General features: G+C 35.5%; 2 protein-coding genes across 4 annotated transcripts in view; both read left to right on the plus strand.

Annotated features, from left to right (window-relative positions):
• LOC105219828 (kelch-like protein 17) overlaps positions 1 to 18480 on the plus strand; it is a 79340-nt gene extending 60860 nt beyond the window's left edge. The window contains exons 1-8 of one of the 3 annotated variants that reach the window (XM_054231980.1): positions 7029 to 7098; positions 8726 to 8899; positions 8972 to 9329; positions 9397 to 9771; positions 9853 to 10166; positions 17014 to 17218; positions 17948 to 18052; positions 18121 to 18480. In XM_054231980.1, the coding sequence (XP_054087955.1) occupies positions 8745 to 8899; positions 8972 to 9329; positions 9397 to 9771; positions 9853 to 10166; positions 17014 to 17218; positions 17948 to 18052; positions 18121 to 18333 (1725 nt within the window). In that variant the 5' untranslated portion in view covers positions 7029 to 7098; positions 8726 to 8744 and the 3' untranslated portion in view covers positions 18334 to 18480. Of the gene's footprint in view, positions 1 to 7028; positions 7099 to 8725; positions 8900 to 8971; positions 9330 to 9396; positions 9772 to 9852; positions 10167 to 10983; positions 11186 to 11702; positions 11799 to 11859; positions 12126 to 17013; positions 17219 to 17947; positions 18053 to 18120 lie in introns of those variants that run through there. The other 2 variants (XM_054231978.1, XM_054231979.1) reach the window with 2 other exon arrangements.
• LOC128922203 (kelch-like protein 3) overlaps positions 14558 to 27317 on the plus strand; it is a 386371-nt gene continuing 373611 nt past the window's right edge. The window contains exon 1 of the mRNA XM_054231984.1: positions 14558 to 14616. The gene's annotated coding sequence lies outside the window, so the exon portion shown is untranslated. The remainder of the gene's footprint in view (positions 14617 to 27317) is intronic.

The raw sequence follows: 27317 nt of genomic DNA on the forward strand, positions 1-27317 counted from the left end.
TTTCGAAAGATCTATGATCTAGGATGTCCATCAGTGGATCTATCTTTTGTCTGTGGTCACTTAAACAGAGTCAAATACTGCTGCCTATTGTCTGGAGCGAGCAAACCCTGCACACCCAGAGGTACTCAAATATCTTTGTTTAATAAATTGCTTTCGATATATCCTTATGTCCATCCTTCTACAAATTTCAATGGAGAAAAGTCTATACTACGAACTAGATTTTATTCGGAACTGTTTAAACTCCGTTTTATACAAATATATCTTATCTTGGAAAACCTCTATACTAGCAATAATACCCGTCTGCTAAAGTCCTTTTTCGCTATCCATATCTTCAACTTTTTTACTTCTACGAGCACGTGAGCAGTAACCAGCTATCCGAAGCTTTTTGAACACACTACCTCAACCTTGTCAACTCGAAATTAAGTAATTGTATTACAATAACCACTACTCACGTTTAAAATTCCATATTATACGCTGACATCCACGATGTCCAGCAAATAAATTACATCGTCTAACAAATGTTTATGCAACCTTTACAGATAGAAATGTGTTGGGAGGAAATCTTTCCTTCATTTTCCATGCAAAAGTGCATAAAATTGCCATTAAATTGTAAAATTTCCATTTGCTTAACAACTAGGCTGGTCAAAGGTTACCGCCGGAGCTCACACTGAGGTCATAAACCGAAGCACTTAGCCATTTACTTTGACCAATTGCAAGCGTCACTATAAAGAAAATATTTATTTTATTTACTTTTTTCATTTTTATTACCACACGAAGCAACTCGTTGTGTCAGCTATGATTTCTTACTCTTCCTTCGCCCTGCGTAACTTCCCACTCTACTGATTCGGTCATTTCCGCTTTTATCACACATTTACTGACACAATAATTTTCAACAAGCGCCAACTATTAAATTGCTTTATGGATTGCCCTCGCTCAAACTGTAGTTCACTTCATCACATTTCCACCCGCCTGTCTTGTCTTAAAGATACTGCCACTACCACACTATAACTTCTTGTAGCTTCATGGTCACATAGACACTAGAAGGGCGAATGTCTGAGTGGAATTGCCGTAAATAGCTCAAGTTCCTCAGCAAATTAAACGAAATATTTATGGTGGAGTGTGAGTTTAGTGCGATGAGGATGTGAATGGGATTTTGTGTCTCTGACAATATTTGGGCTGTGGTGGCTCTTGGCCGAGTGAAAGCCTATTCGGTAGATTCATATTTGAAGTTATATTCTATACACAAATCATAATTTTAATGGCTGCTGTGGTTACGTTGGTTAAGCCGAATGAAAGTGTCCATAACTATATATATATATATTATATATATATATATAAGATATATATATATATATATAGTTATGGACACTATATATATATATATAGCCGAATCCACCAGAGCGCGCCACTCATTCCTCCTTTTTGCTTTTTGGCGCCAACTGGAAACACCCAGTGAAGCCAGGTCACTTTGCACTTGGTCTTTCCACCGGAGTGGAGGTCGTCCTCTTCCGCGGCTTCCTCCAGCTTGTACTGCATCGAATACTTTCAGAGCTGGAGTGTTTTCTTCCATCCGTACAACATGACCTAGCCAGCGTAGCCGCTGTCTTTTTATTCGCTGAACTATGTCAATGTCGTCGTATAAATCGTACAGCTCATCGTTCCATCGTCTGCGGTATTCGCCGTTGCCAATGTTTAGAGGACCATAAATCTTGCGCAAAACCTTTCTCTCGAAAACCCCAAGAGTCGTCTCATCGGATGTTGTCATCGTCCACGCTTCAGCGCCATACATCAGGACGGGAATAATGAGCGACTTATAGAGTTTGATTTTGGTTCGTCGAGAGAGGACTTTACTTTTCAATTGCCTACTCAGTCCAAAGTAGCTCCTATTGGCAAGAGTGATTCTGCGTTGGATTTCAAGGCTGACATTGTTGGTGTTGTTAATGCTGGCTCCCAGATAAACATCGGCATACGCCAGGAGCTGTACACTATTGTAGAAGATTGTACCCTCTCTATTTAGCTCTGCAGCTCGTATTATTTTTTGCAGCAATAGATTGAAGAAGTCGCACGATAGGGAGTCACCCTGTCTGAAGCCTCGTTTTGTATCGAACGGCTCGGAGAGGTCCTTCCCGATCCTGACGGAGCTTTTGGTATTGCTCAACGTCAGCTTACATAGCCGTATTAGTTTTGCAGGGATACCAAATTCAGACATCGCGGCATAAAGGCAGCTCCTTTTCGTGCTATCGAAGGCAGCTTTAAAATCGATAAAAAGATGGTGAGTATCGATTCTTCTCTCTCGGGTCTTTTCCAAGATTTGACGCATGGTGAATATCTGGTCCATTGTGGATTTTCCAGGTCTAAAGCCACACTGATAAGGTCCAATTAGTTCGTTGACGGTGGGCTTTAGTCTTTCACACAATACGCTCGACAAAACCTTATATGCGATATTGAGGAGACTTATACCACGGTAGTTGGCGCAGATTGTGGGGTCTCCCTTCTTATGGATTGGGCAGAGCACACTAAGATTCCAATCGTCAGGCATGCTTTCTTCCGACCATATTCTACAAAGAAGCTGATGCATGCACCTTATCAGTTCTTCGCCGCCGCATTTGAATAGCTCGGCCGGTAATCCATCGGCCCCCGCCGCTTTGTTGTTCTTCAAGCGGGTAATTGCTATTCGAATTTCTTCATGGTCGGGTAATGGAACATCTATTCCATCGTCATCGATTGGGGAATCGGGTTCGCCATCTCCTGGTGTTGTACTTTCACTGCCATTGAGCAGGTCGGAGAAGTGTTCCCTCCATAATCCCAGTGTGCTCTGGACATCCGTTACCAGATTACCTTCTCGGTCCCTACATGATAATGCTCCGGTCTTGAAACCTTCTGCAAATCGCCTCACCTTTTCATAAAATTTTCGAGCATTACCCATGTCGGCCAGGTTTTCAAGCTTTTCATACTCACGCATTTCGGCCTCTTTCTTTTTACGTCTGCAAATGCGTCTCGCTTCCCTCTTCAGTTCTCGATATCTATCCCACCCCGAACGTGTTGTGGTCGATCGCAACGTTGCGAGGTAGGCAGTCTGTTTTCTCTCCACTGCGGAACGACAATTCTCATCGTACCTACTGGTTTTTTGTCGTTGCCGAAAACCAATTGTTTCGGCTGCAGCGGTACGCAGTGAGTTTGAGATGCCGTTCCACAGTTCCCTTATACCGAGATGCTGATGAATGCTCTCAGAGAGCAGGAGTGCAAGTCGAGTAGAGTATTTCGTGGCTGTCTGTTGTGATTGCAGCTTTTCGACGTCGAACCTTCCTTGTGTTTGTTGACGGGCGTTCTTTGCTGCACAGAGGCGAGTGCGTATCTTTGCTGCTACTAGATAACGGTCCGAGTCAATTTGGTCCTCGAATGTTTTGGTCCAGCGAAGTCGATCAGCCTCAGGCCGTTTGGCGATGTTTCGTCATGGAGGCTGAATTTTCCGACTGTTGTGCCAAAGACACCTTCTTTACCCACCCTGGCGTTAAAATCGCCAAGCACGATTTTGACATTGTGGCGGGGACAGCGCTCATAGGTGCGTTCTAGGCGCTAAGTGCGTGTCCATAACTAAGGGTGTGATTAAAGCTCCACACGAGCTCAGAAGTTACATTGTGAACTGCGACAGGAACAATAGGAAGAAAACTGTTTCCGCACCTTTAGTTTAATTAAATTTACATCTTATCTCCACCGAAAGCCCTGAAGGATACAACAATGTATCAAGATAGAAATGAAAAGCAAGTAGGCGTGGAAGTAAAGTTCAGTCTACGAGGTATAAACTCGGAAACCGTATTATAAATTCTCAAATCTTGTTCACAGTACATTGGATAAGGCTAACGGCCATCACGCATCTGACCAAAAATTCTATGGATCGCAATAAAGCGCGGATGAAGACATCTAACCAAAAGGCTTTACGAAATAGGGTAGTTGAACGAAAGGAAACAGACACGTAGGGCCGTTATCAATGGTGGGAATAATACAAGTTTAGAGAAAACACGTCTTTAAGGTTTTACCATTCGAATTGATGATAGCAGATTTTCATGATAATTTTTAACGTATCCCTCGCTAAACGAATAAATGGTATTACTCGTTTTGTTTGCGGTTCATTTAATGATCGTGGGTGTACCTCCCGAATAAACCTAGGCTTATAAATACTATCTTCGCCATTACCACATTGGTCTAACCGATAGCTTAACTCATCTCATATACCTTCCAAGACTCAATTAGAAAAGAAAGCTGTTTGTTATGGCCACAAACATTGAGTTCTAAGGAAGATTGGAACTTAATTGATGTTCTATGAACTGGGAAGGGACTTTCTTTTCACGTTAGTGTGTAGGATGAAGCCTCATGTTGTCTTATTCCGTTCATAATTTGTCCTATTCTTCCTCATATCGTTATGTACTATCTACTTCCTTTTTCTGTAATTCGTGATATACAAAAGTTATTCATTTGTAAAATACATAAGTGAGAAATTTTCCTTTTCTCTCTTGGCTACTCTCATTATATAATATTATCTTTTAGTGCACATTTATTTGACTTCAATTAATACAATAGCAATTGTTTTCGAAATTTACCAATTTTCCATATTTCATATTAATAAATCATTTATTCTTTGTCGAGCATGCTTTAGTCCACGTTTCTCCTACCACAAACCGAAATTTATGAGAAAATCTATGAAATATGTTTGTCCAACAAAAGCTATAATTCATAATTATTTCATGTCAAGCATATGCCAATCGAGCAAAAGTGAGCGCATAAAAGGCAAGAGCGACACCAAAAAGAGAAATATGAGCACGTCAAGGAAGCAAAAAGTGCCGCGACAGCGTACAACCGGAGGTACGTAAGGATAATACTACAATAATTGTCACCGAAATTATTGCAATGAATAGACCGAATACTTCAATAAGCGAAATTTTCGTCGACTTTTGTCTGGTACACACACTTTCACTCGCTCTAAAAGGAAAGCTCCATTGTAGTCTTAGGCAGAAATTCATCCCCTGCACATTTGCGTTTGAATGAAGAATAAGTTTTAGGTTGCGGGAATAGAAAAACTGTGCCAATTGTTGAACTAGTTTTGCAACAATTACTCATATTTTATGAGCTAACTTTGCGGTATTTTCAGTGAAGATTTATGGCGTATAGTTGTGCATTTGTAGATATATAATTATATTGCAAATATTAAATATGTTATAAGTAACGGCTTTGTTGAAGAATTGGAAATATCTATAAGGATAAAGGAGAGTAAAATATAACTTTTTTTTTTAATTTCCGACGTTTTTGAAGGGCGGAGACAAAACCAACTATCCGCTCGAACCTATTAGTTTTAATGTCTTCCTTCAAGTAACTACTGATGGGGAAAATGAATCGAGATCCTATCCTTCAATCTTTCTTGGACCAATTTCACGAATTTTGTCAATTTTCCATCATCCATCGAAAGTGCTCTTACAAAACCCAATTTTCGGCACCGCCACAGTCTTTTCGGTTTCAATATGTTGTCTGCATACATAATTCTATAATGCTAATTCTATAAAATCTGAAATATAATCTCTGAAAATTCCGAATCTCCTTTCCATAATGAAATTTGCAAATAAATGCTTTGTATTTAACTCTTATGTAGGAGTTATACACTTCGTCGAAAAGACTGAGCCTCTTAAAAATAAAATATTTTTAACCTGGACTTAGGACTTTCTCTCGAAAGTTCCAAAGTTAAGTCTGTAAGTTAGCCTATACCTCCTAGAGCTCCCGAACCAGTCGATACTACGGGTTTCTACTACAAAAAATGAGCAAATCCGCGGAGATGCTATCAGCTATTTAAATTTTTTAATCAACTAAGAAAGTAAAGGTAAGTTTGGAGCGTGGTTGGTGAATTAAAAAAATTGAAAACCATAGAATTTGTTTCCTGTCGAAAATGAAAGCATTTGTTAAAGTTTAATGGCAAGCAAACAAGTAATATGACGTATCACAAGTGCTTCCGTAACACTTCTGAACAGCAAGTGGTTATGAAAAATGTTAGCCATGAAGACAGGGAAGAAGAAGATTCCCGCTCTTTTATAGATTCTACTGCGCTCTTTGCCACCTAACTTCGTAAATCTTTCAAATATCAACATTTGCTATGAGCGACATTTGTCAAATATTAAAATACACGTGTTCTTATGGGCACAGCTTTTTAGAAAACAGCACGACTTCGCGACAGCAGGTAAGATTTGTAATAACAATCAATTATTTTAAACAAATAAATCGACCTCTTTATACCTTCTTTGCACAAAAATTTTCACTTTGAGCAAAATATGTAAATTTTATTGAACTTCCGCTGAGTTTCAGAGCGACAGGAATGAAATTGTTATTTGACATGTCGCTGCCGTCTTCAAAATGCTCAAGACGCTGGCTTCATAGCGACATTTGTAGCCAGCCGTCGCTATGTCGTGTCGTGTCGTCGTCTTTGTGTTCAGAGCATGAGTAGCGTATCAAATAAGTACAAATTACATTAACTTCGTACTTGGTTAGTGTTAATGTATGTTTGTATGCGCAAAGAGAGGGTCTCTCGGGATGAATAATGTTTAGTGTTTAGCTGCCACACACTTACACTTTTATATTTTGAAGAGTGAAAAAACAGATTGTACTCAACAATCAAGAATTTATTAAATTTCTAACAATTTAGAAGTGTACACAGTGTATTCCGCGAAAGAGATTTTTACTTTAACCGAACTCGAAATGGTAATTATAATTATGGTTTAGTAAGCGGAGATGCTACTTTCCTCGTCATATTCCTCCATTTATTCGCAGCGGTAATATGTTAGATACATATATATGTACATATATATATGTCGTTTTGTCGCGTCTTAAGAGCTCGTTTTGTGATCTTCGCTTGTTCGCGTTAGTGACAATACGTAAGTAGGTAAACAAACGATCACTTGGGTTCTTTTCTCAATGTAGAGATTTTTACCTTCTTTGTACGCTCTTTCGCCGAAGTTCTGGTTGCACTTAGTAGGTATGGTATCGAAAACTGCTTCTTCAGTATAGCGTGAGTAGCGGTGCACATAAGTTCATATTTCAGTCACTTCGTGAGTTGTTACGGTATGATGTCTACATTTTATAATATAATATATAGGATATATGAGTAGAGATAAGTTTTGCTTTATTTAGTTTTTGATTTTTCGCGGTATTGTTACATTGTTATAATGGAAATAGCGATCTATACTGATGATATTAACTGAGTGATTTTTAGAAACAAGCATAACCAAAAAACTGCTTTCTTTGTAAGCAAGAGAGAGTGAAGAGTCGCCAAGTGAGAGTCAAAATTTAAGAGCGCTCACAGTTGTATCGCTCAGAATGTCATATTTTTAATATTTTTATTTTTGTTTACAAACATTTGGCCGCTCACTTGTGGTTTGTTATTAGTTCTCAACAATTTGCTGATAGCAGAGTTTGGGCTAGTAAACCTCAGCAATACTAGGTATATGGCTGCCACAGTGCCGAAAGTGAACAAAGGAGAAATAATAAAAAGTTCAAAAGAATACAAATATGGCAACATACAGTTATCCCTGAGACAGACTTGTAGTACATATTGTAGTATGCTACAGAAATCATATGTGTATCACCGGTTTTCCGAATTTTGTTTGAAAGCAAATGGTGTTCCGTACTAAAATAGAGTTCTAGAAACCATTGAAATTTTGTGGTGTTGTGAAATGTACTACAATGGATTGCATTGAACACACCGAAAGCTTTAAGCTCTTCTGCCACAATCATATGTTTTCTGACATTTTGACATACAGAAAATAAATTAAATTCAAAATAATTTGAAATCAAAAAAAAAAAAAATTGAAAAAAAATAATGTGAAAAATTTGTTGAGAAGTAATAATTATAATGGAAAAGAATATTTAAATATTGCTTGCAGTTATAACTAAGTCAGGATCCATTTTCCTTTCTGATGGACGTAAACATAGTACAATACTAAATGTGTGTCACTATGCTGGTACATGGTTTCTTGAGCTTTTATTGTCGTACACATTGTAGTACGGAAACCATATGTTCATATAAAGTGAAAACTAATTCAAAATTTTTTTTTTTTTTTTCAATTTCAACGCTTTTAAGGTTGAGGATTTTTGTAAAATAGTAATACAAGTGTGAATTAAATCGCACAATTTCATTTTACAAATCGTACAAAAGAATTGTAATTGAATATGGCAATTGACAATTATATAAAAAACGGTAGTCAATAAACCCATAATTTTGGATGAAAGTTAAAGGGATTTTAGTTTTAAGATCTGAGGCGAAATAACTATATCCGTTATTTTATTTCTATAGATACTGAGAGATCTTTATAAAGTTGACTTAAGACTTTAATTATTTAATTATTATTTAACTAATACATCTTAGTATCGAATTTCTACACTTAGCGATTGTTGAATCTTAGATTAAATGCTATGATCACTATAACGTATTGTGGTTAGTTTATTACCGAGCTCGAAGTTTAACGCGCTACCAAGATAGGACTCCGACCAGTCGGATATAGAAAATCGTACATTTCGACTACGTAAAACCGTTTGTCGTAGTTATGGAACGAATGTATTCACGTCGTTTCAAGTGATGATGTCATTTTAAAAATTGTTTAAACTAAATTTAACTAGAAAGCAAAGCTCAAGTTGAATTGACTTTATTCAAAATAATTATTTTCATTTTCATATTTTCTCATCGCAACAGGAAAGTTCAATAAATAAAAATGGCCACAAGTTCTAAGCAAGCAACTGCTTCACAGCGTAATTTGAATGAGTTGAAACTACATTTCATGGAGAAATTAATGAAGAAAATATTTTGCTTCTACGATGAACAGTCTTTAATTGATGTGACTTTTAAAGTTTCTAACCCAGAGGCTTTGTAAGTATTACATAGATTGAATCTTACATAAAATTAAATTGATTTATATTTATAATTTTGTATATTCCACAGTATACCCGCGCATCGTTTGATACTCTCAGCAGCGAGTCCTTACTTTGAGAACCTCTTCAACGGCGATCGAGGCAATGCACATGTCATCGAAATAAATGATATTGATAGTGATATCTTTGAGCGCTTAATAACATTTTGCTACACCGGAAAAGCGCTGTTTACCGTTAACAATGTCGCTGCGACGCTGAAGGCGGCAATCGTGTTGCAATTGGAAGATGCCGCGACCATTTGCATGGACTTCATTATGTCGCACATCGATGAATGCACATTACAGGGTGTATATGCGTTAGAACGCGAAACGCAATGTGAACTTGTCAAGCGGAAAATCCACGAATACGAAATACAGAATTTCTTAGAGGTGAGTCTAATCCTGCACGTATTGATACACAATGGCGTAATTGAAATTTCGTTTTTGTTAAAACTAGATCAGCCAACGCGACGAGTTTCTCAATTTTGATGTTGAGAAATTGCAATGCCTTCTAAAATCGGACAATTTGAATATAACCTGTGAGGAAGATGCATATGGTGCCATAACTCGTTGGTATAATCATGATGTTTCTGCGCGCCAAGAACACCTCCCTCGTTTAGTCGCTTGCCTGCGGCTCACTCAATTCGATGTGGACTTCCTTTTGACTCACATTCAGTCATTACCTGGCTGTGAATTGTTGGCCCTCCAGGCGTCCACGTGGATCAGTAATCCCTCAGCACGAACTAAGATAAATATGCGATTTACTGAACCACGTGTAGGTATCGGTGCTGGAAATTGTGATGAGAAAACATTGCTGCTTGTTTACGAAGAGGTAAGCGCTCACAGCGGTTAACTTTCCAAATTTAATCTCTAATTAATATATGGAAAATATTTATTTTTAATATAATCAAAGCATAATTCGTCGAAGGCATGTGCACTTCAATATAATAAAGCTGAGGACACATGGCAAAAATATGCGACTCTATATAATTATAATATAAACTCTAGTGCGATTTTAAAGGATGACAATTTGTTATTTATTGGTGGTGATAGCTATAAATCACCATCCAAAAGTTTTCTCAGTTGGAATATTCCAAATAAAACATGGCGAAAATTGTCAAAAATGAACCATAGAAGACAAGACCATAGTGTTGTCGAATTAGAAGGAAAAATATACGCTATTGGTGGTCGTGGTGAGAATGATACTATTTTGCAGTCAGTTGAAAGGTAAGTACCTAGTGTCTGGCCGATTTTTTAAATATTATAAATTTAAATATACATATATATATATGCATCTACATAAATGGAACGTACTGTTAGTCGCAATTTCAGCAAGTAAGTACATACCTGCATTATGTACACGTAACATAATCTTAAATCTTCTCAACGGCGAAAGCATAACAACAACAACATGACAAATTCTTCTCTGTTCGTTAGTGAACAGGTATATCTAGTCTGCTTAGCACTTTACAAAACATCGTATTTATTGGCGATAATGCACATAATTATTCTTCATATGATATTTGTATAGGTATAGTTTACAAAAAGAGCTTTTCTACAGCTGTAGCCGTTAAGAACTGTTCAGAAATCTATTATTATAATGTACCTCGTATGTATATAAAGAAAAAATAATATTATTCGCGTATTCTCGAAGCAAGTATTTACAAATAGTGGTTCTAGTAAAAAAATGTATTATTTTTCCAGTAGATGGCTTTAGTAATTTGTAGCTTGTGTTATATAACTGTAATCGACGTATATATGTATGTCACATCTCCTAATCGCTGCTGAATCCGCTATCAAAATCGATACATTTCTTAAATATGAATACTATTCTTTCTTAATATTAATCGAACTTTTAAAAGGTGAACAGAATAATTAATATTTTAAGCTATTGAAAAAGTAAAAAACATAACCTGGAATCGAAAGTCATAAGTACAAAGGATCGGCTAAAATTTCACCGTGGACGCTCGTTAATGTTACGAAAGACAATGCTCATCACTTCAATGTAATAAATAAGTATTAATTTTTTATTGTTTATTTCAAGGTATACAGCATCCAATGGTTGGGAGTTCGTGGCACCTTTGATTACAGCACGTTGCGAGGCCGGTGCAGTGTCTTTGAATGGTAAAGTTTACATAATAGGCGGTTCGAATGGAAAAACCTTAAAATCCGTGGAATGCTATAACCCGGATTCGAATAGTTGGACTTATTGTGCAGTTATGCGCGAAGAGTATCCGAGCCTTAGTGTAAGTTATAAAAAGCCAATGCTTTAAAAAAATTACAAAAAATATATAAAATTCTTAAAAGGTATTAAATTTTCGCAAATTCTTCTTCGAGAAGCAATGACCAAATTTAGAATGGGTACGGAACCAATCGGTAGACATTGTGTAATTTAGTCGCGCGTATGTAATATTTACAATAGGCAACGTGCACAACCACTTGGCACTATAGTGTGTGTATTTATATTACACTGATATAATGTCAAATTTATATACAGTAAAAATTGTTCACCAAGCAAATTTCTCAAAATTTTTAAGTAATTGCATACTGTTGCCACAATAACAAAATATACTTCATTTCAGTGAGGTATCTCTTCGACAGATTTTTCTAAAACTGTTAGTATGACTAGGTTTCAAGTGAAAATATATACAACTTTACACAATATTAAAATATTTTATGAGAATAGTCGGAATCTTATTAAACTGTCTACATACCACCCATAAAGTTAAATAAAATATTAATTCCTATCTTTTTCTACTACAGGTAGCTGCACATAATGGTGACATCTATGTTGTAGGCTATTTTAAAGGTATGCCAGCTGTTGAACGTTACGATCCTTACCGAGACACATGGACTCAGGTACATTGCAATTGATTTTTTCCAACTGTTTGATATTAAATATTCCGAAAAAATTTCGCAGATTTGCTCTCTGGATGGCAAACTAAATCTTACAACAAAACGCCCATATGTCCTCTCTGGTAATTGGTACGGTTTCGCTTGCGCATCTCTTGACAATGAACTATGGGCTATTGGTAGCAGCATGAACAATGAGACAACAGTCGAAGTTTATAACGAAGAAAATGATCATTGGGTACAGAAGAGGCCGTTACCCAAAGGTTTCATATATTCATGTTTTGTTATACCCGTAACTTTTCTGACTTCAAAATAAACAAACAATAATAGAAATGTTGTTATTTTTTAATAAACTAATAGAAGCGGCAAACAAGAAAACTTTAACGGCCAAAATTTGCTTTAATCGTTTAAGGTTCTTGTTTTTTCTTAAAAAAGGAAACCAAGCGTTAATACTAATTTCAATTGTTTTTGTAGAAAATTTAAATAAATAAAAAGCAAGTAAATTATCCGACTACTATAACTTCTTTCTTTAATTATATTTGCTGTTGTATTTATTCTTTACTTATTTTTTCGCTTTAGTTTTCGTTTTTGTTCTTGTTTTGTATTCGGCGTTTTTACTATTTTAGTTTTCATAAAAGAAGCTCTTCCAATTTTCATCGTGGCTACGTGGTTGTAACTTAATGCACTTTGTATTATTTTTACCTCAACTCTATAGTTTGTGTGATGTTTTTATGAATCTATCACACGATGCGAATGGCGAAAGATTGACGTCTAAACATACAAGAACTCCCGCAGACGGAAATGCATGTTTGAAATGGTAAGTCGGTATCGTTGAAACCCACAGACTTTCACCCGGCCTAACTTAATCATCATATTTGGGTTCCAGTAAAGCAAACAGTAGTGCAGAAACAATAATAAAAAAAACTATTTGACTAGAGAGAAAAAATACTATCTATAAGACTATTATAAAGAGGAAAGATTTGTATGTATGTTTGTAATGAATAAACTCAAAACTTACGGTGCCGATTTCAAAAGTTCTTTCAATATTGGAAAGCTACATTCACCCTGAGTAACATAGCCTATATTTATTACTAGAATCTTAAAATCTGGAAATAGCTCCCAGGTGAGGGAATCAAAAAGAATCTTAACATGAAACTGAATAATAAAATATGAGAAATATACAAGAGCGCACTTGGGAGTCCAACTCTGAGCGTTCCCGAAGCCTACATAATCAGAGAGAAAGACAACGGACATGAAAGACTAGATGTCGTAATCAAGTTTTAGCTCATTGCAAATAAAAAATAATTTCATGTCCGAATTTTCCTCACTTTAAAGAAATTTCCGTATAGTCGCGTTATAAAGTTAAAAATAATTCTAAAACCGAACGCTTATGTATAAGCTACGAAAATTTGTTTTGTGGTTTATTCATTAAACGAGATAAATTAAATACTGAAATTGTATGTAGGTAATTTAATATAATGTTTTTGTGGTTACTAAATACATTAGAAACAAAAATAAAAATAAAAATATCGAAAAAACTTAGTGGTAAGTTGTGCCTGGCAGGTGTATTTACGCATTTAATTTAGAAGTGACACGTTTATCCAATTATAAGAAGCTGTGGTGCAAGTTTAATTTTATATTCTCGTATAGACTTGATGTTTACTGAACAACGGCAAAGGAATATCTCATATACATATGTATCTATCCCCGATAACATGCCGCAATCCAGATTAATTACGACAATCAACACTAACAAGGCATTTAGTTGAATTGACCTAAACTCAGGGAAGTTCCGTACTTCTTTACTACTAAAGCATTAGGTTTAGGCTAGGTCCAGAGATGCAATGGAAATCTTTTAGATCTATGAAAAAAAAAAAAAACATCTATCAACGCTGCCACGGTGGCTTTGAATGGTACAATTTTCATTGCGGGTAGTCGTTGAGAAGTCCCAGCGGCTTAATACTGTTGAAAGTAACGATCCAATTACAAGCTTATGCACTTTATGCGCGAATATGCTCACAGCTTAGGGATTGGCCTGTATAAGAGCATTCTGAAATTAATATTATAGGCTAAATATAAGCTGGTCTCAATGTGAGTTTACAGAAAACTCGAAAAGAGATCCCATAAACCTCAAGTTTCTCAAGAACGGTGTAAGAAAATCGAAAAATACCCAAAAAATACACAAAAATATCAAAATTTATTTTCCCCCTAGTGGCAATACTATTAAATGTTATAAAAGAGTTCACTTCATATTTACTTTGGTTAGTAGCTGAGATGAGCAGCATCACAATCAAACGATCACAAAATGAGCTTTTGTTAGTGCGCTTACTAAGTGAAAGAAAATGTTCCAGACTGCTTGCACTGGTTGAGAGAGTGAGTCTATGCCGCACCCTACAATATGTGTATCAGTAATAGAACTAACAATATTTTATATTTAGTATAGGATAGTCAGTATATGTGGTTAATGTAGTAATTTAAAAAGTTAATTTTATGCTATTTTACAATGCAATAACTGTTTTCCTTTCATACGTCAAATATATAACTTCATCCCCATAAAACTGCTGATTGCAGTTTGGTCGTATTATCTCATCGTAGGTGCTCGTATCACGCTCTTCGCTTGTGCGTGTTAGTGACAAATCCGTATGTGTAAGTATACGATCACTTACGCTCTCTTATCAATGCCGAGAGTTTTATAATATTTTTATGCTCTTTCGTTGAAGTTCTGGTTGTAGTTAGTAGCTATGATATCGAGAAATTTTCCACAGTATCGCGTGAATAGCGAAGCAAATACTTTCAAATTACATTCACTTGGAGTGTTGTTACGGTATGAAGTCTACATTTGATAGTATATAGTATATATGTAGTATAAGATAAGCTTTGCTTTACGCATTTGTTGTTTTTTCACGATATTGTAATTTTGTTATAATGGGAGTTGCGATCTATATTGATCATATTAATTTAGTGATATATAGAAACAAGTACAATAAAAAAGAAAATCTTCTTTAAACAGAAAAGTGTGTGTATTTGAGGGAAAACCCCGAATTCAGTGTTAATATATATATTTATGCATGTATGTGCTAAGAGAGGGGCTCTCTGGATTAATAATGTGTAGTATGTTGCTGGCACATACTTACACTTTTATACTGCGTGTTAGTGACAATCCGTATGTGTAAGTATACGATCACTTGAGCTCTTTCCTCAACGCAGAGACTTTATAATATTTGCATGCTCTTTCATCGAGGTTCGGGTTGCAGTTAGTAGCTATGGTATCGAAAAATTGTTCTCAGTGTAGGTTGAGCGTGAACAGAACATCATTCACTTCGTGCGTTGTTACGGAAAAAGTATATGTACATATATAAAATATAATATATATAGTACATACGAGAATATACATATACACTTTGAATAATTCACTAGTTGTTTTTCCCCGATATTGTAATTTTATAATAACGGGAATAGGGATTTACATTGATCATATTAACTTGGAGATATATTAAAAACAGGTACAATAAAAAATTATGCTCTCTTTATGTACATACCATGTAACATTTGTTGAATTCTCCATCCGGTCTGACGCTAAGTGAGAGTCAACATTTGAGAGTGCTGTTAGTTGTATCGCTCAGAGTGACAAATTTTGTATATATTTATTGTTGTTTACAGATATTTAGCCGCTCACTTTTGGTTGGTTACTAGTTCTCTACAATTTGGTGATAACAAATGGAAATGCGGATTTTCGGTGATCTTTTTGTTGAACAAACGTGAACTGTTGGATAATAGAGGAGAATTTTGGGGAAAATACCTCAAATAATTCATTGTTTCTGTAAATAATAGATCCGGCTGCATTGCGTATTTGGTGGCAGTTCTACAAATTATACAGTTCCAAAAAGTTAACAATTATTTTCGAGAAATTTTTGTGCTGACGGATCAATTTGAAGTTGCACGCGATTGAGGTGTTTCAACATTTCGCCATACAAATTACTGTTTCGCACATGCGTTAATCTCATCGGCGAAAGTAGAGCGAAAAATGGAAAGTAAAGTCCGTTCCAAATCACCAGGCAGTTTGCTACTTCTTCGAAATTTTGATCGCTACCGATAAATTAAAATGCAAATATTTTGCAAATGAAGGTATATTTCGCAATCTTCATTTGTGCTAACAGGATTTAAAGTTATGATATATTTGCACCCAATTTGGATTAAATAGGCCGAGTTTTCTGAGGGAAGCCCTTACTTTAATAGTTCCTAGTACCTTTACTATAAAATTTACTTTTTCTAAAGTTTTTCGTCTGCTTTGATGGACTTTAGGAAAAATCCCTTTTTGGCTGTAAACTCGTCAAAGTACCAACACTTTTCTTTACAGCAGATAACATTCCGTATCGTGATCCTTTGTTCTAAATGTTATAGCTTAATTTGTAGTTTTGTTAAATCCCTTTTTTGTTTAACTGCATTTTTTAATCGTTGCAATAGTTTGATCTTATCCATACCAATATCAATCTTTTCATAGTGTCTAGAATTAGTGTGCTATGTTTTGTCTAGAAATATCGATCAAATTATCAATTTATCAAATACACTTCTTTAGCGTAACCATCCACCGTTGATGAAAAGTGGTTCAGTAACAAAAACGTCAAGCGAAAACGATCGAAATCGATCAAAAGGTGGGCGGCAAAGCAATGATTGACGGGCAGGAAGGTTTCGCTATGCGTGTGATGGATTTGACAGACAATAATTTACTTTGACCCACCCTCCTACGTCCAAATTTAATTCAAACCTGTACTGTCAACAATGGGAGCAACTGCTTAGAAGGGCAAGAATTGTGTTCCATCAGGATAACACCATGCCATATATATCGATGGACCCTTCGAAAACGTCGTTTCAGACGTTTCGGTTCGTTTATATCCACCTGCTAGAGCCAATTATGTAGCTTATTCGCCGTTAATATAATGCAAAAGTAGCTGATTTGTTTTTACTAGTCCTTATTTTATTATGCTGAGGAATGAATGACCCACAATGAATCAAACTGTTTTTTAAAAGGCAATCAGAAGAATTCATGTTTTAAGCAATACATATTTTGATAACGAATTTAAAAAGTGAATAACAAAACATGGAATCGCATGTGGAAGAATAAAAAATAGGCAAATTTTCTCCTGTCGTTAATGTTACGAAACACAATGCTGAACACTTCAATGTAATAAATAAGTATTAATTTTTTATTGTTTATTTCCAGGTATAAGACATCCAATGGTTGGAAGTTCGTGGCACCTTTGCTTAAAGCACGATACGATGCCGGTGCAGTGGCTTTCAATGGTAAATTCTACATAATGGGCGGCAACTGGTATAATGGTTACTTAAAAAGTGTTGAATGCTATAATACCGATTCGAATAGTTGGAGTATATGTGCAGATATGAGATATAATCATGTAAAGCCTGCTGTAAGTTAGATGTAAAAGTAATGGTTTATGAAATTAGCACAACTTGAAAACTTTTTGAAATAATAGGCTCATTTATGAATATGAAGCTCTCACTTTAAACTATTTAGCAAACTTTGGGGAAAAAATTATAAAAATTTTACCCAATTTCTATTTGTTAATTAAATTTTCGCGAAGTCTTTTTCGGGAAGCAAAGATCAACTTTTGAAATGCTGTGGAACCAAACGGTTGACATTGTATAATTTAGTAACGCGCATTACATCAGGCCACGTACACAACGAGTTAGTGCTAAAGTGTGCGAGGTGGCTGAGGTATGGGCACCCTAATTTAACGAATTTAAACTTATAATCGAAACATATAAGGGATGTGTGTGCTAGACCGTTAAATAACGATTCGACTTGTGTGAACCTGTATTTTTATTATTGATAGACTAAGTAACTGAAATAATGTCGAATTTATACCAAGTAAAAATTGTTCACCAAGCAATCTCTCAAAATTATTTAGTAATTACATACTGTCGATACAATAAAAAAGCCACTTGATTTCACTGAAGTATCTCTCCGCCAGATATTTCGAAAACTGTTAATGTGACTTTGTTTGAAGTGGAAATATTTTCAAATTTACACAAAACTTAAATATAAATATTATGACAATAGTCACAATCTTATTATGCCGTCCTCTTACCCCCCATAAAGTTAAATAAAATATTAATTCCTATTTTCTGTACTACAGGTAGCTGTACACAATGGTCACATCTATGTTTTTGGCGCTTATTATGGTTCCACCAACAGGGGTGTTGTTGAACGTTACGATTCTCAGCGAGACACGTGGTCTCAGGTACATTGCAGCTGATTTTTTTTCGAATTGTTTGATATTAAACTTAATCTTCCCAAAAAATTTCGCAGATTTGCTCTCTGGAAGGTGATCCGTGGGGCAATCTCGCTTTCGTATCTTTTGACAATAAACTATGGACTATTGGTCACCGCAGTGAGCAGAGAATTACAGGAGTAGCGGTGTACGATGAGGCAAATGACAATTGGGTGCGGAAGAGATCATTGCCCAAAGGAGAAATATATTCTTGTTTTGTTGTCTCTTTGCCTTTACTGACATCAAAATAAACAAACAACATTTATATTGTTGTTTGTTTTAATAAACTTATAAGAAATACACAAAATCTGGTTAATTTTCGATTTGAAAGAAGCGGCAAACTAATTTCTGTCTAACGCGACCCAAAAACTGAACGGTAAAAGTTTGTTGTAGTTGTCAATGCTTTCGTTCTTGTTTTGGAATATATATATATATATATATATAAATAATTTTTTTGTACATCTGTATCTCTAGCAGTGCTTGCGAAAATTTGGCTTTGTTTGTAAATGAAATATAGAGAACCTAATTGAAAAATCGAACACATAAGATTGGTCGCAAAGAGTGGTGGAAATAAAATTATTGTTACAATCACAGTTAGGTTAATAAGTAAATGAATAAAGAATAAATAACAAAAAACATTAAAAAGAAAAATAATTGAACTGTTTACTGAATATAACAAAATAGAATAGAATACCAGAAACAAATACGCATGCACACACACGTACTTATGTTAATCAAGGCAAGAACTGAGGGTTCAACCCATTCGCTGTACACCAGTGCGTATGAGTAATACGCTGCACTCTCAAACTCTAGTGATTCTGCAAAGACTTATCTAGCGCTGAAACGCTGAAAGCGCAAATGTATGTGACAACCACGTTATAACAACTACAAAACGAAATGTAATGCGCTAAATTGCTGGTAGTTCAAGTGGATACACGAATAGCTTTCTGTTTTTCCATAGAAACTGGCTTGCGAAGCAACAGTCATGGTGTTACAGCGTAAGACAATCAGAAACTCGCGCTGAATCGAATGGATTGATGTGGAATTCGGGGCAAATAATTTGCTGAAATGTAGCTGCGAAGATTGAGAAAGATTGGAATATGAGAAAATGGAAAACTAATGAAATATTTAACGGATTTCTGTGATTCGAGATTGGATATTGGTAACATGAAATTAACTAGAATTTATAGAAAGAATTAAAAGAAATTCGAGATGCATATGGTACATTTCAGCATCTAAGAACCTAAAATTTTTATTCTCTCGCAACAAAAGTTGCTAAGAGAGCATTATAGATCATTATGTTCACATAACGGTTGTTTGTAAGTCAGAAAGCTATAGGGTTATATATATCAAAATGATCAGCATGACGAGACTGGTTGAAATTCAGATGTCTGTCTATCCGTCCGTCCGTAGAACGGGTAACTTGAGTGTAAATTAAGATATCTTGACGAAAGTTGATACAAATATTCGTTGGCACCTTGAGGAGGTTAGTATTGAATGGGGCGAAATCAGACCATTGCCATGCCCATGACGAAAATCGAAAATTTGAGATAAAGGATCCCGCTGAGAAGGGGAATATCTGAATGTCGATTTTTTGTGGAGCTATATCAACCAAACTTTCTGCAGTCATTTCTCTTACGTACCCCATTACACACCATAAAATCTGATATAATCGGATTATAGCCACGCCCACCTTCCATACATAGGTTATGTCGAAAATTACTAAAAGTACATTGATTCACTAACGGCAAACGTCAGAATCACTAAAATTTACAGAGAGCTGCACTCAGATTTTTTTAAATATAAAATGGGCGGGGTGTCGACCACTTAAGGGTCTAAGAACCACATCTCAAAAACTACTCGATCCATTTCAATGAAATTCGGTACGTAATACTTTCTTGACATCCTGATAACACGCTTGGAAAATGGGCGAAATCGGTTCACATCCACGTCTACTATTCATATAACTGAATTTTGAATTCCATCTGATTCCTTCACATTATAATGTATACATAAAGAACGAATAAAGATAGCGGAATCAAACTTTACACAAATACTGTATATCATTTGTAACTTCAAATTTTTAACCGAATATATTGAAAAATATATAAATCTCTCATATATTTTAAAGTAATAATTATTCTAATAGTGTGTCGTTGTTCTAAAAATTGTTAAAATCATGTCATAACTTCCCCTAGCTCCCATATACCTAATTATAGGTTTTTCAAAAATACGGTGGGCTTTATTCCGCATATATCGGTTAATATGTGAGATATGTGTCTTAGCAAAATTAAGTGAGCGTATAGTCTTGGATATAGCGTACCTTGGTGGTGAAAATTAGTGAAATCGGTTCAGGAATTATCTCAGCTCTCATACATAATGAAATTATCAGGTTATCAGGACTTGAAAGCTGAGAGTAAAAATCATTATCATAGATTATGATATCAGAGGACCCGAACGTATAGTAACTATAAAACCGATTCTTCAGAAGAGCGACATATGTAGTATAACTCCCGCTATTTAGAAGCTACAATCGTAAATTTGTATAATGTTTTCATTTATCAGTAGAAACAAGTACAGAGGAAAAATCATTAATATCGTATGACTATATCATGTAGTTCCCATACTACCTATGACTCAAATCTGATATTTTGTCCTATAACTTGTCCAATTATGTAACTAGAAACATGAAATTTCAAGATTTTCCTAGTTACAATAAATATAAATTGTAAAATATAAATCTAAAATTATCAATGTCCGATGGCTAAAGAATATAGCTCCGAAACAACATTGTTCAGAATTTGTATTTTTTGCTATAAATAAGTAACTTCGATTGAGTAGTTACAAATATGAAATTTTGTTCTCATTTAAGCTATAATGGACACAAAATATGTACGAAAAATCATCGAAATCTGATTAATATAACATTTAGTTGTCATACAATCGATTGTTCAGATTGATGTTTTTTGCTATAACTTTGTCAGTTTAGCAACTACAAATTTGAAATTTCGTAATTTTTCAGTCGTAATAAATACAAAGTTTTTTTCCGAAGAGCATTATGATTGGGCAACCATAAAATACAGACATACAAACGATTTTCAAATTCAATAATTTAACATTTAAAATGTTCTAATAACTACATATATACAGTACTAGCTTTTTACCCGCGGCTTCGCCCACAGTGGAGTCATTAAATAAGTATGAGAGATAAAGGGTAAGGGTATAATAATAGAACTGAGTCAATATGATATAAATTGGTATCCGAGGTATTATAACACTATTTCCCTTACCGACACATGTTAAAATAGTAGCACCAAGTATGTTTTGTCCCAATTTAGTTATCCGAAGCTTTGTTCCATTACATAGCCGAGGAGCATCTAGATTTCGCATAAGCATTACTGGTACATTTAGTTTCAATTGAAGTTTATGTGACGGGGTGTACCGATAGTTCAAGTGAATTTGAAAACTCCACAGGATATGAAGTACTTAGTTCCGTATCCATAATTGTATCCATTGACAAATATTCCTTCATTTCTCCCTGAACCTCGTTTGGTGCTAATATTGCTCTTGCACACAACCACTGATCACTACACAAATTTTGTTGTAATTCCGGAAAAACATTAGCAATGAGATCCACATCACTTTCTACTAAATTACAAAATTCTCTTGACAGTGATATGTAGCCTTCAGCGTCAACGTCTAAACAACCATCATCAATTTTCAACAACATTTCTGCGTAAAGTCCTGAATCCACGTCATTATGAAGATTCACCCTTATATTCATTTTCAGGCGGAGTTTTTCAACTGTCGACCATAAGCTTGACGATTTAATGCACGCTTGAATTTCATCTGCTGGTGTCCCCCTCTGAATCACTGGGAGGGTTTGACGGAAATCACCAGCCAATAAAACTACCATGCCTCCCATTATATCTGTACTATCTCGCAAGTCCTGGAGGGTCCGGTTTAAAGCTTCTATAGCCTTCTTGTGAGACATTGTACTTTCATCCCACACTAAAAGATTGCATTCTCGCAGCATTCTACCTCGTGAACTATTTTTACTAAAATTACAGATGGGCGAATCTTCCTGTGCCAAATTCAATGGTAATTTTAAAACGGAATGTGCCGTACGACCGCCGTTTAATAGCGTCGCGGCAATACCTGACGAAGCTACGGCAACTGCTATTTTTTGGTCTTTTCTGACGGACATTAATAATAAGTTTAGTAAAAACGTTTTTCCAGTTCCTCCTGGTGCATCGAGAAAGAAGAGTCCACCACTACCGGAGTCTATTTTACGTAAAACTTGATGGAAAACATGATTTTGCTCTGGAAGTAATTGAGGAACTAATTCTGTCACTTGATGTTGCAGTGCTATGAAATCATAATCTAGCTCTCGTGCAATTCCATTATCAAAATCATCCTTATTGTCTCGTCGAGGGCTCGACATTCCAAAATCATCTAATTTTTTTTTTTAATATAAAGTACCCTATGTTGCTTCTAGTACCTTCAAGAGTATATGTACAATGTTTCATGATGATCGGTTCAGTAGTTTTTGCGTGAAAGCGTAACAAACAAACTTACATTCGCATTTATAATATTAGTAGGGATTGTAAATAATATTTCCAATTTTATGAACATTTTTAAGCAATAGAATATAACGATATTCATGAAAATCATTTTTTCTTACCAAATTTGGCAAAAAGCAATATTTTTATAATAATTCTTATGCCAAAAAAGGCACAACCTCAGCACAACCCCAGTCGTTCATTGTTTATCAAATAAATTAATTGCGACTCGTTTACAGCAGCATGCAAGCTAACCAATCATGAAAACCGACTACAAGGCCACAAATGATGTGCGAAAAACAAATTTCACTTTTGAATGTTTATTATTTCTTTTATAAATATAATTTATAAAGCAATAAACAAGAGCTGTATGTATAAATTTAATAAAAATCCGCAAAATTCCAAAGGAAACTTTAAAAAAAAAAAAAAAAAAAAATTTAAAACAAAAATCCTGACGCTTAAGTGCTTTACGGTGGGAGTGTATATACTGTATACAATATGCATAGTAAATTCACCGGCATTTCCACAACATTTGACGTACTCACTCGCATATGAGACCTAAAGACCTGCACTACACACTGGCTCATTCTGCTAGGAGTAGTTAAGGCCAACCCACTTTGCTTTCTGTCGGATCATAAAATCTTAATTACAGTCGGCACATATTCGCATAACAAATTTCAAGTCATAAATGCAAACAAGCAAAATGGTTCACTCGTGTTTTTACTCCCACACATATGTATGAGTGTATGAAAGCAGGAAAACTGCAGCAGCAATGAACATGGCAGAGCCTACAGATGAGTGTCTCATATGCAGCAAGCACTTGATCTCACAACAGAGGCAATTCCACATAATTGCCCATTTCCATAGCAACAATAACAACAAGGACAGACAACTGAACCTTCAAAAGTTTTAGCAATACGGGGGGTGAAAACAGTGGAGGAGCGCAGGTTGATGTTTGAAGATCAGTTGTAGAGTATATCTATGAGTATTTTTATTAAACTATAAGTGAGTGAATTCAGTTATTTAGTTAACATGTTAAAGAAAAAACGAATAACTATTAATAAAAAACGGTTACCGGTTTCTAATACTTTTTCGTTACAAAATTTTAGTTGTGTAGAAATGTGTCTATTTAAAAAAAAATGTTCATAACCAATTAAAACCGAATAATCGTTAAGAAAAACCGACTACTTTATTAAAAAGTGTGTATTCGTTACTTTATACACAAATACTTATGAAATTTTAAATCTAACAAACAATTACTGACGATCAAATAAAAGTATCCATTCAGTATAAAAACCGAATAACCGCTAAGATCGGAGTGTTCTTTAACAACTCAAGTGGACTCCACTCGGCATAATACATATTGAACTGCCGGCCTTGAACGAAGAGTCAAGTCCACTTTGCATAAAGTGTAGAGCCAATTACGGTCTGCAGTTCTTCATTAATCTGTTTGGTAAATATTCAACATATTATTGGTGGAATATTTTGCAACTCATAAATATTACTAATTTTTTGGTAGACCGTTTCTGTTGTTTCTCGGCTCAGACAGGTGTAGGATAATACATATATTTTTAGGAAGTCCGTGGCAGTTGGACAATGCCTTGGAAATCTTGATAAAAAATACAACGAAATTGTATAGCGACATCTTTTGGAAGTGAGATTTTGAAGAAACAAGGAATGCCCGAAAAGCAACACAACTCAAACAAATTATGCTGAAGAACGGAATGTCTCATGACTCTTAAAATCGCTCGAATTCCACATTCTATTTTCTATTTAAGAAAACGCTACTTTATTTAAGTCCATCCTGCTTTATGGTGCAGAAGCGTGGACGATGTCAACAGATCTGATGAGACGAGTTTTCGTGAGGAAAATTTCGCGCACGATTTATGGTCCTCCGAACTTTGGCAACGGCGAATACCGCAGACGATGGAACGAAGAGCTGTACGAGTTATACGACGACATTGACATAGTTCAGCAAATAAAAAGACAGCGGCTACGCTGGCTAGGTCATGTTGTTCGAATGGACGAAAGTGCTCCAGCTCTGTAAGTGTTCGATGCATTACCCGCCGGTGGAAGCCGAGGAAGAGGAAGGCCTCCATTCCGTTGGAGGGACCAGCTGGAGAGCGACCTGGTTACACTTGGGATCTCCAACTGGCGCCGAACTGCGAAGGAAAGAGTGGAGTGGCACGCTATCATCGATTCGGCTATAACCGTCTAAAAAGTTTCAACACCAATCACATACATAATTGATTTGAGCTGATATCTTTAGTTTTATAATTAAAATTGGATCTGGAAGTCGAGCTGTATTGTAATTATCTTATATCTAACTGGAAGCAATCTTTAGATATGCTGAACTTTCAGAGACAGCACCACTTTGGATATTTTACACGAAATTTTCAAGCGAATTTCTACTTTTGTTAAAGTTTTAATCTCCCCCACACCGGTTACATAAAGTAAACAGCTTTGAAGTTGTAGTCATTGACTTCCTGCTGCTACTGTGCGAGTGTGAGCTCGTATATCCTGATAATTGTAAGTGTCGCATGTATGCGGATTGTTTTCACTTACTTTATTTTGCTTTATTTCAGAAACACGAGGAGCATAAGAGTATATATCGACTGAGTCGTGTTTGTTCCACTACGTAGCCAAGATAGTTGGTGTTGTCCGGCCGGTAAACTGAAAACTTGTTCACTTCATTACTGCTATGGAAATTTATTGGCTACGATGCATTGAAGTCGTCAATGTTACTTGGCTAGTGCAGCTTTACGAGAAATTTTAGGCTCATATGAATTTAGAATGGAGGGTGAGAACGAAGCAAGCAGCAAAACTCTACATAATACAGAAACAAAAGTATTATTTTTCAGGAAATTGTATTCATTTAGTCTACATCTATATAGACCAAAATTGAAAGAGAGTTCCGAATTCAAAAATAAATAAATAAAGTAAAATGGAATGGTTTGTTCGTTAACAAACAAACAACTGGACCCTATTTGACCTTATCCAATTAAATATTCTCGAACCTTCTCTGAACTGTCGGAGGTCTGTCGAGCAAAGACCTCGTCTTCAAATATCAAAAATATGCTTAGATTCGACCAGCATTCCGTTTTATGTGTTTTGGAGCACTCCTGATCAAAGACAGAGATTTTAGGCCATATGTAATAGCAAGATCCTCCTCATTGATTCCAAGGAACTCATCATAAAAACTCACTCAGTACAAATAAATATATTAGAAGCTTTCATCAAAATTTACTCAACAAAAAGCTTTGCTAAAACTTTCGTGTGAAATTAAGCTCTGTCGAAAGCTTTCAAGTTCTTATTAAATAAAAACAGTTTTTTCTGCACGACAAACTATTTAAAGCAAATATTTTAATTTCATTAAACATGCCAACAACGCCTCAGTTAGAGAACTGCTAAATCTTTCATAATAAAAATCTCAAAAGGATTTGTCAGCGATAGTTTGCGATTGCAAATGTATAGTATAACAGGAAAAGAGGTTTCCAGGATTCTTTATACATTTCTTTACCATCTTCTTAACAACGTGACTGCGTTGTCATATTTTCCGGTCATTTATTTCATAAGTCGCAAGCAGCTTATTTATAAATTCCTGTTGCTGACATACAGCTGAAAAACTTAGCATTGAATTTAGAAGCATGAAAGCGAACTGAAAGCGGAAATCGTAAGGGAAAAATATACATGCAGCGCGACAACATGCAGCTTATGCCACCTTGACAGCGTACGAGAACAAGCGGAATGCTGTCTGTTAAATAAATATACTTCATACTCTAGTTTTTATATGACTGTGTCGGTGAAATATGAACAGACATCACATGACTTTTCATTACTATGAAGTCATACTCCCCTTGTATAATTTTTTACAAAGAAAATCAGTGATAACAGAAAAATTCGCAACATATGATATATTGTTCATCATGTGATATTACATGATGTTAAATAACATCATATGATAACAAAAATCTTGTTCAAACATACTTATTACTCATATCTATATTTTACCCAGTTTAAAATGATTGTCGCAACAACAACCATGCTATTTTATTGAGCATTGTGATTGTGATATCACAACATCATATCATCATATGTTATATGTTATCACCAAAGCATGTACTTAAGATTTCGTACATTATGTGATATCACAACAAACACACTAGCGTATATCACATGCTATTACTTTCAACATCACATCAAGTATGCCATGAATCCCTTTAAAGGAATCATTGTTACTAATTGGTTCTAAATACCCTGAGCTGCTCTGACAACGGCAAGAACTGTATCCGACACGGTGGTTAGTTATTGAGTTCAAATAATGGGTTTCTATGAAAAGTCCTACGGAAAGCCAAATGCCATTACTGTAGAAGCTGCCAAGTAGTAGGAGAAAAAGGGATAAGAATAAGGGAAAGTATAATACTTGTATGCGGATGCAAGGCTTTGTTTATGAAAAAATGGAAACAATCGGTCGCGGATTCCTCGACGATGCCTCGGAAGATGCACATATAAAATGTTTTAATTGATTGATTAATTTCTGAGTGGTTCAGAGTAGGTATGGTAGGGTAAGGGGATCCCAGTACCTGAGCTTTGATAAAAGCAAGTGTGATTTTGGGTCCACAACTTCTTAGCTGAACCAGAGGGTGGGGAGTTAAAGCCTTGAGCCATTTCTA

Source organism: Zeugodacus cucurbitae, chromosome 5 (genome assembly GCF_028554725.1).
Source record: "Zeugodacus cucurbitae isolate PBARC_wt_2022May chromosome 5, idZeuCucr1.2, whole genome shotgun sequence".
Lineage (NCBI taxonomy): Eukaryota > Metazoa > Arthropoda > Insecta > Diptera > Tephritidae > Zeugodacus > Zeugodacus cucurbitae.